This window comes from Poecile atricapillus, chromosome 10, assembly GCF_030490865.1.
Source record: "Poecile atricapillus isolate bPoeAtr1 chromosome 10, bPoeAtr1.hap1, whole genome shotgun sequence".
Lineage (NCBI taxonomy): Eukaryota > Metazoa > Chordata > Aves > Passeriformes > Paridae > Poecile > Poecile atricapillus.
In genome coordinates, this window is record NC_081258.1 from 21,787,669 (window position 1) to 21,803,482 (window position 15,814).

Genomic DNA, 15,814 nt, shown 5'->3' on the forward strand with positions numbered 1-15,814 from the left:
AGGATAAAGCAGGTCATAAAATGTCAAATTAAGCACCAAAGACCTTGTCCTGATTTAGGGCAAATTTGTGAGAAAACCTCTGAATGGAGTCCCTCCAGAAAGCAAATTTAAGCATCCCTTTCCCCCAACTGGTTCAGGAAAAGATTTCCATGGAGAAAAGTGGAAAAAACCTGTTTATTTAACAGAAATTGAATAATATTAAACAATAAAACCTCTCACTGTTCGAAGAGATGGCACATCCAGAAAAGTCCTTTTCATGTGGTGTAGCTCAGCTCGCTCAGGTTCTTATCAGTCCCTCTGGCGCTGGAAAGTGTTGAGGCCCAGGCCCTAGTGGGCCCCAGGTGTGAGCTCCTGGGGTTTGGCTGGGTGTTCAGTCCAGAGCAGGTTTAAACAGATCCAAGAAAAAAGAAGAAAAAACAGTCTGGGGAACTTCTCTGCCTCAGCTAAGTAAAAACTAATTAAAAGCAAAGGAGAGCTGTGTCCCACTGTCTGTCTGTGCTGCAGACAACACAGTCCAGGAGCAGGATGCGGAGGAGTGAGGGCTCTTTATCAAGACAAACTGCAGCTTCTTCTTTTCTCCCCTTCACTCTCAGAGCCAGTCTTAAAGGTGCAGAACTTAATATGTAACATAAACAGAATAGGCAATTGAGGATACAAGCATCATAAAGTCACCCAGGACAGACCTCAAAACGTAATGAATGAAAGGACATCTGAGATTTGCAGAGACATTATGAAATGTTGTAAAACCATAATTTATGAAGCCTTTTTATAACAAGTTATGTTTCAAATTTTATACCCTCAACAAGCTAATAAAAGAAAGAAGTAGCTAAAAGTACAGAAGAAGCAGCTAGGCCAGGCAGAGGTTCTGTAAACCTCAAAGAACTGAACTGGAAAATCAACTGTTTCCTGTTGCTTCTTGCACCTTTGGAAGACACTTGGAGTAGTAGTAGTAGTAGTCTACTCTTCTCAGTAGAGTTTCCTGAAAGATCTGTTTTCCTCTATTACATTGGCTCTCTTACAGCCTAGCCTTCAGGCAGCGTGCCCAGTGCACGTACAGAGCAGGGCTTTGTGTGAGTCCTGGCTGGTATCCAGCTATGCATCCTTGTCAGGGATGTAGCAAAGGGCACAGGCTTTTATACTTCATGGACTCTCATTCCTGCATGGACTCTAGCTGGTAGGTACAAGGGGTTCTTTCATGTACTTGCAACTTGTTTACTACTTGTATTTGGCTGTCCATTAGTCTTCCAGAGAAAATTTGTTGCACAGCTACAGCTTTTTTCTCTCCTTTCAGATTGTGTCTATGCGATTTAGCATGGTTGATCTTTCATGCTACAGCCTTGAGGAAGTACCAGAGCACCTCTTCTACAGTCAAGATATCACCTACCTCAACTTACGCCACAATTTTATGAGAACAAGTGGAGCAGGGAGTCTTGACTCCCTTTGCAGGTCTGCAAAGAATCATTTTTCTTCTACATTTGGAGTCCTTGACATGTGGATACAGGAATGAAGTATTGCCTGTTCTCTTGGGGATGGTGAAAAAATTGATCTTTAGGAAGCTCTAACAAGTGAGGGGGTTGGAAGCAGACCTGGGCAGCACAAGCAGGAATAAACTTCCAACAATTTATAGTATTCACGAGCTCCCTTCCACAGATTCTGTGCTAACTCTGATTTGAGATAAGCCTTGTGGGGTGACATGCCATTTGTATGGACAAGATGCAGTAGTAATATTAGGCTCCTGGCTAAGCAGAGAACATCTTGGGGTATAAAATAAAAGGCAAGGAAAAGCATAATGCTGCTATTGTGAATAAGTGTTTGTAGGAAGAAATTTAGGTCTGAAAAACCTTGTTTCGGCAAGTTCTTAATGTGTATTTGGAATTGGCAGAGGGCCTGTGAGACTCCAGCTTTGCTTTGGAAACTTGTGATGATCTGCTTTTAAGAGAGTAGCAGTTGTGTGATGGTATGGAAGCATGATGTAGTCATCTTAGGTAAGTGAAGGAGTCTTACAAAAATATTTTTTAAATTAATTCCCCAAAATCATAAAAATCTAGGGGGATATTAGCCTGTTGATATTTATACCAGCCATGCTAAATAGAATTCAAGGAGTTGCTCTATGAATTTTGAAAACTGATAGGAAGCCTGTAGTAATATTGTCCAATGGCTCTGTTTGGAATACATTGAGCCCTAAGGAAGGTACATTTGGAGAAATTGCAAAGCTGCTTTTTTTTGTTTGTTTTGGTTTGTTGTTTTTCTGGTTTTGAGATTTGGTTGTTTTTGTCATTTTGGTTTGTTAGGGGCTTTTTTTTTTGCAAGGTGGGGTGGGGAGGGGTGTGGTTTTGTTTTCTTTGTCTCTAGGGGCCTACTACTGTGCTATTTCATTTTTCTTCCTGCAGAGTAATGAGATGCCCAGGTATCTGTTAGAGTATACAATGAAAAAAAATTGCTCACTTTTGGAAAATCTTTGCAGTTTCATTGAGAGTCAGAGTCTAGTCTGCTTTTCCAAACTTGTTTAAACATTTTCTAATGCTGAATTGTAGTAGATTCTGTTTCTGGAGAGACTGCTTAAAATAATTTAAGAGTTTGCTTTCTACTTTTCTCTTCAAATACATTGTATGACTTTGAGACGCACATCAGAACTTTGTTTTCTAAAATGCAGTACCCTTGATTCACAGGATCAGCAAAGGGGCTTGAAATTTCTTTTGACCTTGTATGTAGTCAACAAGAAATCTGACATGTCAAAAACTCAACACTTTTCCTGGCAGTGACTATGTCTGATGATGCTGAAATCCTCTGACAAGCAAAACCTATAAAAGAAGCTCCTTCTTCACGCAATCTTGACTAAACAGGTAGCATTAGATAGCCCACATAAGGCTGCTCATTGCCTTTTGAAAATATTTTCTATCTGAGATTTTGAGGATGCTTGTAAGATGACAGCACCACAAGAGGACCCTTGCTTACTTGCAGTCGGTGCTTTCAGTGCCTCAAGACTGTCAATTCCCAGCAGCAGAATTTTTCACAATGATCAGATCTCTTCCTCTGAGCAACTTTCAAGCTCTAGGAGTCTAATTATTACCTGTAACTATAATAATGGAGCAAAAATAATTAGCTAAAGGAAAAAAGTTAAGCAAAGGGCATTAAATAACCTTACCTGCTTTGTTACATCTCCTAGCTTATTTTTTGTGCATTGTAGTGCCTTTCAGGTATCCCTTATCTGAAAAACACTGAGATCTGGTCTTCATTGATATGCAGGTGTGTGCATACACACACATGTATATATCTGCATGTGTCTTGTCAGCATTCACTAATTAGTGATTAGCATTCACTCACATTAGCTAACAATGTCTCTTGTTAGCATTCTAGCTAGTTGATACAGATTTGTGCTGGCATGCTTTGGTGGCAGAACAGTGTGTATTAAACTGGAAATATTTCAGGGCAGCACCAGTTTGAGCTGCTAAGCAGAGGATGGTTATCCCATGGGAGATTCACTGCTGTGTTTCCATATGTCTTTGCTGTCTCAGTATGCCTTGTGAGACCACAAACCAAAACCTGAGAAGCCACAATTTTGGGATCTTTATCCCCCATAATACCTGGTTCATATATACAGCTTGAACAAGAGTTGCATTTCCATTCCACTCCCCTCCTACAACACTACATAAGCTTAGTGAGGCAAAGAAAGAGGAACAGAAGGAGAACTCAAAAGGCTTTGGAGTATTGTCCTCCCCATTGAGTATGGAAGTCTGCTTAAGGAATCTCAGACCAAGCTGTGTCATGTACCAGTTTTCCTCAGCTTTTGGAAACTTTAATTCCCCTCTTTGCTTTGATATTTTTGCAAAAGAACGAATTCTAAACTTTAGTTGTGCTGTTGTGTTTAATGTTGTGTTTCTCAGAGTGGCTTCTCACTCTTCTGTCAGTGAGAGAGAAACACTGCTTGGCACAAAGAACAGATGTAGAAAAAGCCATTGCAGAGCTCCTGAGAAAGCACTTTTATTAAAGCATTTGCTGATCTCAAGCCTTGAGAGCTGTGACCTCTCCTAAATCTCTTAAAGTTGAATCAGCTAATGAGACAGTTCAAATCTTTGTTCATCCTCATTGTTTCCTTCTTTTCCAGTACTGTGGTGGAGTTCTGTGTTTCTGATTTTTCTATCATTGTTAGGTCTTTGCATTATCCTTCCTTTGAGGAAGGCTTTTACCAACATAGCATCTTTTTCTCTTTGGCTTTCAGTTGCAGTACAAGAGAGTCTGTGGCTACAGCAAACAAAAATGCCTCTGCCCTTATTTGTATCATGGGGTGCTCAAAGCAAAAAATCCATGTCCAGGTTTCAGCTATGCTTCCTCTTTCAAAAGAGCAACATCCCCCCAAGGTTATGAAGCAAAATGAAGAAATATTATGCATAGTTTCTACACAGATCATTACAAGTATTTTGAATCAAAAAAAGATCACTATAAAGAAGAAAACAACTTCAAAATCTTTCAGTCTTATATTTCAAGACATCTCAAGCTAGAAGTAATAGTCTCCCTCAAGCTAATTAACCTTGGTTTTGTGACCTATATTAAAACAATTGCTTCAAAATAAGAGCTACTCACCAATGCCTGGGAAAAGCCGGGTAGGTGAGGCAGATGAATAACTGCATGTTTCCAAGAAGTCATTCTCTGTTACATGAAATTTGCAGTTATCTCAGAGAAGTGAGATACTAATTTCCCCACTGAATTAATTTCTGGTGGTTCCAGTTTGGGATGAAGAGGTTATTACTTGGGGAACAATACTTTTGCTTCCTGTAGAAGGAGGCAGGAACTCTTGGAGGAGAACCCATGCTAAGTTCCTTCTCTCTCTTTGGACCTAGCATGGTGATTGAAGGAGCTAGAAATAGGTAACCATTTGTCAAGCACTGGTGGGACTGTAGTGACTGCACTTGGGGCAGTATGTGGGATGCAGTCTGCTGAGCAAGAGCCACTGTAGCTGTGTGATCTTGTTCAAGGACCTCTGGGTGCAGGTCTTGGGCTTTCCCAGCATGAAGCAAGTGCTTTCCTAGTTTTCCCTTCTACAGCTTGGCTTGGCTTTCTGTTGCACCCAGCTTGGAAAGGGGATTTCGCTGTTCTGTTTTATTCTCAGAATAGTCCCAGTGAATGTTTTCAGCTCCTCTTTTCCCAAGTAATTGTAATCCTCTTTTCCTACGTAATTGTAGACTCTTACTGTAGTTAATTCTTTTAAGGTAAATTTTTTTTGACTGAACATTTTAGTCACCTTAATCTTAGTTAGAGTTACTAGGAGGAAGCTTGTCAAGTCGGGGTAGAAGGTTATCAGTTCCTGCAGTAAACCCATGGTATTTGATCACTTTCAGCTTGACCATTGAGAGAAAAATCAATGACTTCAACCCAAATTTATGCAGGAACTCCTGTAATGAGTTTGCTCACTGTATCACCAGTGTACAAAGACTTAAGAATTCTTTATGACTGGTTTAAGTATTTTTGCTTTTAGACATTTAGGTTTGTGAATTAATTAGTGTTCTTGCTAATAGGTTTTCTCAGTTGAAGAGTCTGAACTTATCTCATAATAGACTGGGAGAGTTTCCTGTATCACTGTGTGAGATCTCTACTCTGACTGAGCTTAACATTTCCTGTAACGGACTTCATTACTTGCCAAGTCAGATTGGCAAACTGTTGAAGTGAGTATGTTCTTTACATCTGTGATCATAAATATCATTGCTGCCTCAGCTGAGCACTACTGATGTCCAGGTGCTGTTTCTGAAAGTGTGAATTCTAGGGCAGCCTGTTTTCCCCATGCAGGCTGAATGATTAATTTAACTCCAGCAAAAGGTCAGGAACTAAGATGTGCAATCCCTTAATCACTACTATTAAAACATCACAGCTGCTGGTGCAGAAAAGATGAGGAAACTTGATGCAGATGAAGCACTGAAGGCAACTGCATTGTTTCTTAAATAAGTCTGTGTGCATTTTTCTGCAGCTGTACAGTTGTCTGACTTTCTGTATGTATTATTTAAATTTAATGTTTTCAGTACTGATGCATTTTCTATTGAAGTTTCAATTTATTATAGATAACTTTTCTGTGGTAACTTCTCACAAGGGTCAAGTGATTTTTGTCACCACTGGTATGTTTCATTGTGTTCTACAGAATTGGCTTCTTTTCATGTTAAAGGATTTTTAAGCAATCCCCTCTGAAAATTTTGTCTTAAAGTGTTTGCTGGAGCCTTGTCCATTTTCCCTGGTAGCCACCCCAAATGCCTAAAAGCTTAAGTTTCAGTAAATTTAATTGCAGAGTTAGTACATTTGTATAGATAAACAATATTTGTATTTTATCTTTGTACAGATAAATCAATATTGAACTGTTGATTTATTGTGGCCTGCTTTTCCTCCAGCTTATATCTTTTAAAAAAAAGGAGTGTCTGAGGCCATGCTGTATGTGAGCAAGTAATTTCCAGAATGATCTTTTAGCCATATGCAAACTGTGAAGAAAAAGCTATATGTAGGCTTACACTTTCTGGAGGTTTATAGCTTAATTATGGGTCCAGTTATCTTGATGACTCCTTGAGCCCTTATTCATAAGAACTTTTTGAGGCCTCAGATTTCATTTCTACCACCACTAGACACAGAAAGGTCTCTATTGGAACATAATCATAATGAGGGAATTGTATATTTGGGATCTGAGTCTCAAAAGCTATACAATATTTGAAACAATTCATCGTACAACAGAAAGCTACCTTATTCTTTTCTGAGTGTGTGTTGGAATGGGCAACTAGAGTGTAAAAATCTTCTACTAGTGCATTAGTGTGGTAGGAGGTGTGATTAAAGTGTGACATTTATAGAAAACCAAATAATTAAGTAAATATCTTTCATCTACAACGTAAGTACTGATTTGTATTTTGCTTGTGTTTACTTACAGTCTTCGGCACAACTGGAAGTTCCAAGCCTATTACATGTGTGATAAAAGTACTTCAGTAACTTTACATATATAAGAATAAAATTAGCTGCTTGGTTTCTTTAAAAATAACCACATTGAGATCAGCTAACTATACAAGAAAATTCACTGAAAATACTAAATGTGATGTTCAATACTCTTTGCAGAATTCTTTCTCTTTTTCACTGTTGCAGTCTCCAGACTTTCTGGCTTGATGGCAATTTCCTCACATTCTTACCAGAAGAAATGGGAAACCTGCAGCAGCTCAACTGTCTTGGGCTTTCCTTCAATAACTTCTGTGAACTGCCTGCAATTTGTGAGAAACTTGTCACCTTAGACAAACTAGCCCTGGCAGGGAACTTGCTAGAGACCCTGGACCTGACAGTGCTGAACCGTATGAGTCACATCAAAAGTGTGGACCTGAGGTAAGGGGTGAAAGTTGCAGGTGTCTATAGAACAGACTGCTACTTGCCATTTACAGCAGAGAATCTGTCTAACTTCTGGTACGTTTTGCAATAAACTAGGTTCAGTTTTTTCTTTTACTGATTCTTTAGCTTTTCTGGAGTTCTCTTTCTGAGGGTGTGCAGAATCCACTTGGAAAAACAAGCTTAACTGAGCAGTGCCAGATGCTGAATGTGACCCAGGCCTCTAGTTTCCTCTTGTGATTTGCTGTTACCTTGAGCTTTGGTAGCTCAAGGTACCAAAACCTTGATCTCTCCTTCCCTTTTTTTGCTCTCTGCCCTAGAGATGTGATCCTGATTCTCCAGGCTGCCAACTGCAGTTCTCTCAGAAAGGAACAAAGGGCTTTTTGTGTGTGGCAAAGCAGTCTAGTATCTGTTCTCTGCATTAGCTTCTTGCATCTGTGCTCTTTGGCCTGGTTTCTGTTTTCTAGACAGGATCTTTCTTCAGAATGTCTTAAGAATTTGGGAATCATTAAAATGGTTACATGTAGCAGTTTAGACAAAGGAAATGTTTTTGTTTGTATTCACTGCCTGAAATTCACCATTGCTTGTCACACATTTCATTCACTGTGCTCACCTTTGGTGTTAGCCTTCACTAGAATTCTTCCTTTCCTCTTCTTTCTTCTCTCTTCCTACTGATGTGCAGTGCTCAGTGTCCTATTTTCTGACTTTTTAACTCATCTCTGAGTGTTTAGGCTGAACAACCTGAAGAGAGCAACAGCTGACACTCTGGAGGGGAACAAATCTGTGGCTTACATGGATTTACGAGACAATCAGATGACAGATCTGGATCTGAGCTCCTTGGTCAGCCTGGAGCAACTGCACTGCGAGCGAAATAAGCTGAGAGAGCTGACACTGAGCGGCTTCTCCCTTCGGGCCCTGTATGCCAACAGCAACTGTATGTCTCTTTGTCTTCTTCACCTGCCTTTTCCCTTGAAGCCCTGGGACCAAAGGAAAACAGCCTTTTGCTCTCTCTCACACATTAAAAAAAATACTTATGCTGATATTATTGTGCTGAAACTGTATGTGATGAGTCCTCTGAGGTTAGCTCCTATGGATCATTTATGCATGTGTGTACACAGGCTGTGTAACAGTGTAGAGGTTGTGGTTTTATTATGTCCAAGGAATTAATCTTCCATTGGGATCCGTTTGGGAGCCCACAAAGAAAAGTACAGTTATCTCTTGTTCTGGTGCTCCACATGACAGATGGAGAACTGGGACAGTGAGACATTGTAGTAGAATATGGCAGATGTATGAAGTGTGCACTCTTTGGTGGGAAGGATCAAAGGTGACCTTGAGTCTCCATAAAGAAAGACTGTGAGTCTCAATTGATAGCTAAGCTGCTTCTCTGTGCTGTTTTCTCTCCAAAGCTCTGCACTTACTTACTTGCTTTACTTCATCAGGTCTCACAGCTGTCAATATTTATCCGGTTCCTGGTCTACTGACGTGTCTAGAACTCTCTCAGTAAGTGATAATACACAACAGAATTTAAAGCAAGTATCTGGACACCTTTGCTTTTTTCTGCAAAATTTTCTAGATGTTTTAAAGGTTTAAAAAAGTTGAGAGCAATTAAACACAATAGAACTTCAAAGCCCAGCACTAAACAATGGTGAAAGTGTCCCTTCTGAATCAGTATGACCTTTTCAGGTGACTTTTCTGTCCTTCAGCTATAGGCTGTGATCAGAAAATAAAAAGCCAAGAAGGGACCACTGAACTTGTGTCAAGTTAGTGAACTGAATGGGGGAGGGGAGATCCATGGATCAAATATTTAGAGTAGCTGCCAGTGTTCTCTGCTGTTGGTTTCATTGCCCACATCTGCCCTTGGAGCAGCATTGTGAGAGCTGTTAAGATAGGATGTCCTGCCAAATCATGAACCAGCTTAGTTTGCATTAGTTGTGAGATAAATTCCACATGACTAACTCAGATGCTGTTCATTTTTTGCCTGTTGCTTTTGGTTTGGCTGTCTCTAAAATCATGCAGCATTCCGAGTCTGTTCCATATCGAGTGCTGGTTTCTAGCTTTTCCCACTTGCTTTTCTCAGCAATCAACTACAGTGCGTCCCAGACTGGGCCTGTGAAGCAAAGAAACTGGAATTTTTGGATGTGAGCTACAACCTACTCTTGGAGCTTCCATCGAGGTCAGAAAACTTTTGTAAACAGAGCTGAGCTTTAATCTACAATGAGCTGTCTGGGAAGAGAGAAACAGTGCTAATCCAGTTGCTTAATCCCTTGTTGTGTCGACATGTAATCCACCTACTTTATCTATGCAGCATCAGAAATGCTCTGTATTCAAACGTTGGAAAGAACCGGTTTCTAGGTCAGCCTTTTGAACAATAGGGGCTAGGTAATTCCATCCTGTGCTTTTGGTTGCTACTGCAGCTATTTGTACCTCACATAGAACATGCTGCTGTGATTTATATGTATTATCATACTGTCTGTGAACACAGGTCACAGGTGAGAGCCTAATATGTTTTGCATCATCCCACATGAATGTCATCTGTTACCTTTGACAGGGAGTTACCACGAGGGGACAATTCAGCTGATCTCATGTAGCTTTCATAGTACACCATCAGCCATCTCCTTTCTCCCTGTTTCCCTTTCAGTTTCTGCAGAAATGCAGTGAATGAGAGCCAAGAACTAATACAGTTTTACAGTTACTTATCCTAGGAAGAAGCAAAGCATAAACATTCTCAGCCTAACAAGGGTGTTTGGTGGGGGTGTGATTTGATGAATGACACAGTGTCTAGGGCAAGTTGTACTAAAATTGAATGGAGAAGTAGTTAACAGGGAAGAAATGCAGAGCATGGGTTGGAGAAGTTGAAGCAAGAGTCTTAGGAAGTGATCAGCAGTGCCATTCTAGTGATTGTCACAAAAAAACTATATACATCAAAAGTAAGAAAAAGACATAACAAAGATGTGGTAATGAGAATTTAGAAGATAATTTTAGCTAATCCAATGGATTAAAGGGACAAAATTTTAAGTATATTATACAAAGAATAATTTACTGCCTCAGAAATAATACAGGAGAGCTAAGCCACTAGTTAAAGCTCTGAATTTATGTTTGCACTGTGGAAGAACTTCTTTCTACCTACAAGTGACAACAGGCATTTAGATTCTTCCTTTGTGACTGTTTTCTTTTTCTGCCTGAGAGAATGCTGGGCACATGTGCATCAACTCACATCACAAGATACCAATCAGCAGTAGTGTAGAGGGAAATGTAGACATGCTTCCAAGCATTCAGAGAGTCTGAGTCATCTGACCCTATGTGTTGTTCTGCCTTATCATTGCATTTTATGGATCAGTGTATTTTAATATTTCCCTGCTGTACAATCAAGTTAAGTGGATTAAATACTACCTTTCCCACTCTGTGGATGTCAAGAGGAATGAGCCAAGTTAAATAGAAAACCCTGTGTCTTTCTAGGATCCTCAGAAGCTTGAGTCTTCGGAAGCTGATGGCAGGGCACAATCGTCTGCAGAGCCTTCCACCTCTTCTAGAACACATTCCACTGGAGGTGCTGGACCTTCAGCACAATCTGTTGACTAAACTCCCAGAGACACTCTTTGTCAAAGCTCTGAAGTGAGTGTCAGTAGCAAACATCTTTTGTCTACATTATCCTTTGGAATGTAAGGGCTGAATGTGGCACCTGTGTGACTTTCCTTGCAGGGTCCCATTTGTGTAAGAGATAATGAGGTGTACCCTTCATGAGGAGGTTATTCAGGTGCCATAAAGGAAGCCATCAAGCTGATTTGAAGGAATCAGTCCATGTTACTGTGTAATTACAAGAAAACAGGCTGCCTGAAGAGTTTGTCTTTAAAAGCAGTCATAAGTTCAAGTGCAAAGAAAATAAGCCAGTCAGATTCAGGTCATTGGAGAACTAGAAAGACCCTTTTCAAATGAACAGTTCCTCATACCTGTCTATTCACACAGGAATTAGCCCTTCTTTAAGGAGTTTAAGTAAAGTTTTATGTTGTGTGCTTCCACCAGTATTACCCATGGGCTTTTCAGTACTCACTGTTTACTGTAAAATGCTGTGTGCATCCATAGTGCATACAGCCAGTAAGTCATTAGTAGACTCACAAATCTTAATGTGAGTAGGGATGTTACAGTATTTTCTGGCCTTCTGTCTGATACTGCTGTCCACAGTGGCGTTTATACAGCTCCTTTTCATGGTGTTAATGGTGTGGTTTGGATGATGAGAAGTCTGATTTTTGCACTTGCTGTGGTTAGCCTCAGGTACCTGAATGCATCTGCAAACAACCTGGAGTCCTTGCCCTCTGCATGTACAGGGGAGGAGAGTTTGAGCATGCTGCAGCTGCTATACTTGACTAATAACAACCTCACAGATCATTGCATCCCTGTCTTGGTGGGACACCCAAACCTGCGGATCCTGCATCTGGCAAACAACAACCTGCAGACTTTCCCTGCCAGGTAAGTCAGTAAGGCTGTTGGGCAAGACAGTGCTCCCTAGGAGGAAGCTGCCACCTCCCCATGATTGTAAATGAGTCAAAGTCAGATTGAGATGCTTCCCTGTGACTTGATGAAAAAAGCCTGACATTTCTACACACAAAGTGAGGAGAAGCATGTTAAGGGTGATTGGCATAGGGTACTGTTTGCTGTAGGTTTTCCTGTGCTAGTTGAGGTGCCATCCAGAGGGACCAAGGGATGTAACTAATTGTGTTGCATGTGTGTGGGGATGGGGTGATATTTCTTTGCACCTTCAGCACTGATGGTGAAAGGTTTGTCTGTTGTTCCAAGCCAGGCTTGGGGAACCCTGCATCTTACTAGAGCATCTCTTAGGACTTTTGGTCTCCTATCAACAAATCAGAAAAGTAGCTCATGAAGGGCAGTGTCTATGGTTACCTATGGATAACTATGGATCTGCAGCTTCAGAAAGTGACAAGTTCATGTCTGTAAGATACAGTATTTTTGTTTCCCTTTCAGCAAACTTAGCAAGCTGGAGCACTTGGAAGAACTGAATCTGAGCGGCAACAAGCTGAAAACAATTCCTACAACGGTTGCAAACTGCAAGCTACTTCATACACTTATTGCACACTCTAATGAAATCAGCATTTTTCCAGAAATCCTGCATTTGCCCCGTATTCAGGTATTTGTATGGAGAAGATACCTGGGAAAAGTTTGGGTTATAGAATGAGGAGTAACTGCTAGGAGAGAACAAGAGGTCCCAGCAAGGCCAAGTGCAAGGTGTTGTACCTGGGTCAGGTGTGCCCCTGCTATCAGCCCAGGTTGGGGGAAGAACAGTTGACAGCAGCCCTGCTGAGAAGGGCTTGGGGATGGTGCTGGATGAGAGGCTGCACATGCCCCGGCCATATGCGCTGGTACCCAGAAACCCCCCACATCCTGGGCTCATCCCCGGTGGCATGGACAGCAGGTAAGGAGGGGATTCTAACCCCCTGCCCTGCTCAGATGAGATCCCACCTGGAGGGCTGCATCCAGCTCTTGGGTCCTCAGCACAAGAAGGACTTAGACCTGTTGGACTGGGTCCAGAGGAGTTCATGAAGATGATCAGAGGGCTGGAGCTTCTCTGCTGTGGCGATGGGCTGAGTGATTTGGGGTTGTTCAGCTTGGAGAAGAAAAGGGTCTGGAGTGACCTTACTGCAGCATTCCATTACCTAAAGTGATTAAAAGAGAGCTTGAGAGGGACTTTGGACAAAGGCATGGAGTCACAGCATAAGGGGGATTGGCTTCAAAGTGAAAGAGAGTAGGTGTAGGTTGGATATTAGGAAGAAACTCTTTCCTGTAAAGGTGAGGAGGCCGTAGCACAGGTTGCTCAGAGAAGCTGTGGCTGCCCCATCCCTGGAAGTTTCAAGGCCAGTTTGTACAGGACTTGGAGCAGCATCTTGGTAGTGGAGGGTGTCCCTGCCCATGGCAGATGTGTTGAAATGAGCTCTAAGGTCCCTTCCAACATAGACCATTCTGTGGTTCTATGACTTTGCTTGATCAACCTGAGAAGAGGCCACAGAATATGCATTCTAGACCTCTCACCTTTCTGAGTTGATCAAAGATCATCTCATTCACTTTTACCCCATCTCTGACATTTCTGGTTTCTTGCATTTGAGACAGTGGGCAGTTTTATATAGCTAGGCAGCTTCGCATATAGAGGCCTTTTTTTATCTTTGGTGTGACCTAGACTGTCAGTATTGGAGTCATGGCTATTGCAGGTTGCATATAAATCATTCTTCTTCTGACAAGTCAGATCCATTTTCATGGCCTGTGTGTGAGATACAAGAAGTAGCAGGGTTGTATGATGTTTGTAAGGAGCACTGGAGTAACTGATGACATGACACAACAAAAGAGTATTTTCTTTGTCATGTTGTTTGTTGCTACTGCAGTTTGTGGATTTGAGCTGCAATGAGTTAACTGAAATCCTAATCCCTGAGGCACTGCCAGGTGCCTTGCAAGAGCTGGATCTGAGTGGAAACACAAACCTGGTGTTAGAACACAAGACGCTGGATATCTTCAGGTGAGCCATTGACATGTCAATGTGTCATGTCAGTAGTGACCTGCACAGGGAAGGGTAACCCTTGCCAGGAGAGGGAATGGGATAGTAAAGTAAAAGCACTCTGTCACTGCATAGTGGGATAGTGTTCCCTGCCTGAGGCAGCTGAGACCTACTGTCTTAGGGAAGGGAAAAGTCTCAGTTTGAAACATCAGAGCAATGAATTTTTCAGGTGGTATGAGGTTTTGCCAGGTGTCACTGGAATAAGCAGCCAGACATCTCCAGAAGACCTAGACCTTTAACTCTTCTCCTTGATGCAGTTCTTTCCACAGACTGCTGCTAAAACTCTAGGCTGGACAAGGTCCTAAGGCCTGTTCAGCAGGTTCTAGAAAAGCATAACTTCTGTTCTCTCTGTAGTCACATTACCACACTGAAGATTGATGCTAAGCCCTCCCTCACGGCAGAGTCGGCACTCACTTCTGCCTTCTGGAGTCACGGAGTAGCTGAGATGGCAGGCCAGAGAAATAAGTGAGTATTTTGGTCTGCTGAACACTGACACTTGTCTTCACAGGATGCTGGGCAGAGTGCACTGCTGAGCACTCAAGCTAACCTGTTTCACCCAAGAGCTCAATAATTCCTTTATCTCTCCAGATCTCTTACTAAGTCTTGGTAACTCATGTCTCCACATTAGCTTTTGCCTCAATTTTCACACTTATCTTGGTACACTTGGACTCTCCTTCCCTCTCCAGCAAAGATGCTTTTTCTCTTGCCAGCTGTGCCTGTTTCCCTCTCCTGCATGTGGTCAAGGAGGGTTTGAGAGTTCAAAAAATAAAATGCAGCTGTACATCTCCCAGGCTAGTGAATGTAGGGACAGTGGCTTTGCTGCCTTGTGAGAATGGCACTCGCAGCAAGGTGCCCAATGGCTGTGGTTTTATGAATAAGATACTTTTTTGAGACATACTGACTTTGCTTGTATGCTTCTCTGACAGGCTCTGTGTGTCATCCCTGGCACTGGGGAGCTTTGCAGAGGGGGTGGAGGCTGTGTATGGCATGTTTGATGGTGACAAGAACGAAGAACTGCCACGCTTGCTACAGTGCACCATGGCCGATGTGCTCCTGGAGGAGGTACAGCAGTCTGACACCATGTTCATGTCCAACACCTTCTTGGTCTCCCACAGGTAGGACAGTGAGCAAGCTGGTCCTGGTGGGACTTGCATAGGTTTATCAGTATGTTAGGTGGGGTGAGACAGCCCTCCAGAATGCCTGTCAGTAGAGTCTGGAGCCTCCTACACCTTGTCCTCCAACAGGAAGCTGGGCATGGCTGGGCAGAAGCTGGGTTCCTCTGCTGTCCTTTGCTACATTCGTAATGAGGTGGCTGATCCAGCCAGCAACTTTTCTCTGATGGTGGCCAATGTGGGAACGTGCCAAGCTGTTCTGTGCCGAAGTGGAAAAGCACTGCCTCTCTCCAAAGTCTTCAGCCTTGAACAATGTTCAGAAGAAGCCAGGAGAGTCAAGGAGCAAAAAGCCATTATAACAGAGGTTGGTTTGGACCCTTTTCACTTCAGCTTCCACACTCACATAAAAGCTTGATAAAAATACATGATCTTGGCTGTCTGCATAACATTACAGGGGGAGAGGGTGACATGAAGGTTCTGAATGACTTGTCTAGTGCTTCCTGCTCTGCTTCTTTTGCTGATTAGCTGTTCAAAATTGCATGTTCCTAAAACACTGTGGCCTAAGAACTATGGGTACAGGATGACATGTAGTATGCAAAAGTATTAAAATTATTTCTAGAGAACTCTGTAAAGGTTAACTTTCTAAACACTTGGAAATAACAGGGAAGTTCCAAAGAGTGGGAAAAATACATCTGTAAAGATACTGAGACATCAGTGCCAATCACTTTAGTTTTATGCTCAGTGGGTCTTTTTAAAAGTATTAAGTTGCTAGGTAGAAGTATTTTTCATAAGCTTAATGTGTCACTGTGTT

The 15,814-nt window shown here is 41.9% G+C and overlaps 1 protein-coding gene across 2 annotated transcripts in view; it reads left to right on the top strand.

Moving 5' to 3' along the window:
• The window catches only part of PHLPP2 (PH domain and leucine rich repeat protein phosphatase 2), a 34,071-nt gene that overhangs the window by 12,248 nt on the left and 6,009 nt on the right, over positions 1–15,814 (top strand). Inside the window, exons 6-18 of one of the 2 annotated variants that reach the window (XM_058845823.1) lie at positions 1,292–1,446; positions 5,514–5,660; positions 7,105–7,335; positions 8,067–8,269; positions 8,775–8,835; positions 9,413–9,508; positions 10,792–10,947; positions 11,599–11,799; positions 12,313–12,475; positions 13,722–13,852; positions 14,246–14,356; positions 14,818–15,006; positions 15,136–15,367. In XM_058845823.1, coding sequence (XP_058701806.1) covers positions 1,292–1,446; positions 5,514–5,660; positions 7,105–7,335; positions 8,067–8,269; positions 8,775–8,835; positions 9,413–9,508; positions 10,792–10,947; positions 11,599–11,799; positions 12,313–12,475; positions 13,722–13,852; positions 14,246–14,356; positions 14,818–15,006; positions 15,136–15,367 — 2,076 coding nt within the window. Of the gene's footprint in view, positions 1–1,291; positions 1,447–5,513; positions 5,661–7,104; positions 7,336–8,066; positions 8,270–8,774; positions 8,836–9,412; positions 9,509–10,791; positions 10,948–11,598; positions 11,800–12,312; positions 12,476–13,721; positions 13,853–14,245; positions 14,357–14,817; positions 15,007–15,135; positions 15,368–15,814 lie in introns of those variants that run through there. The other variant, XM_058845824.1, reaches the window with a different exon arrangement.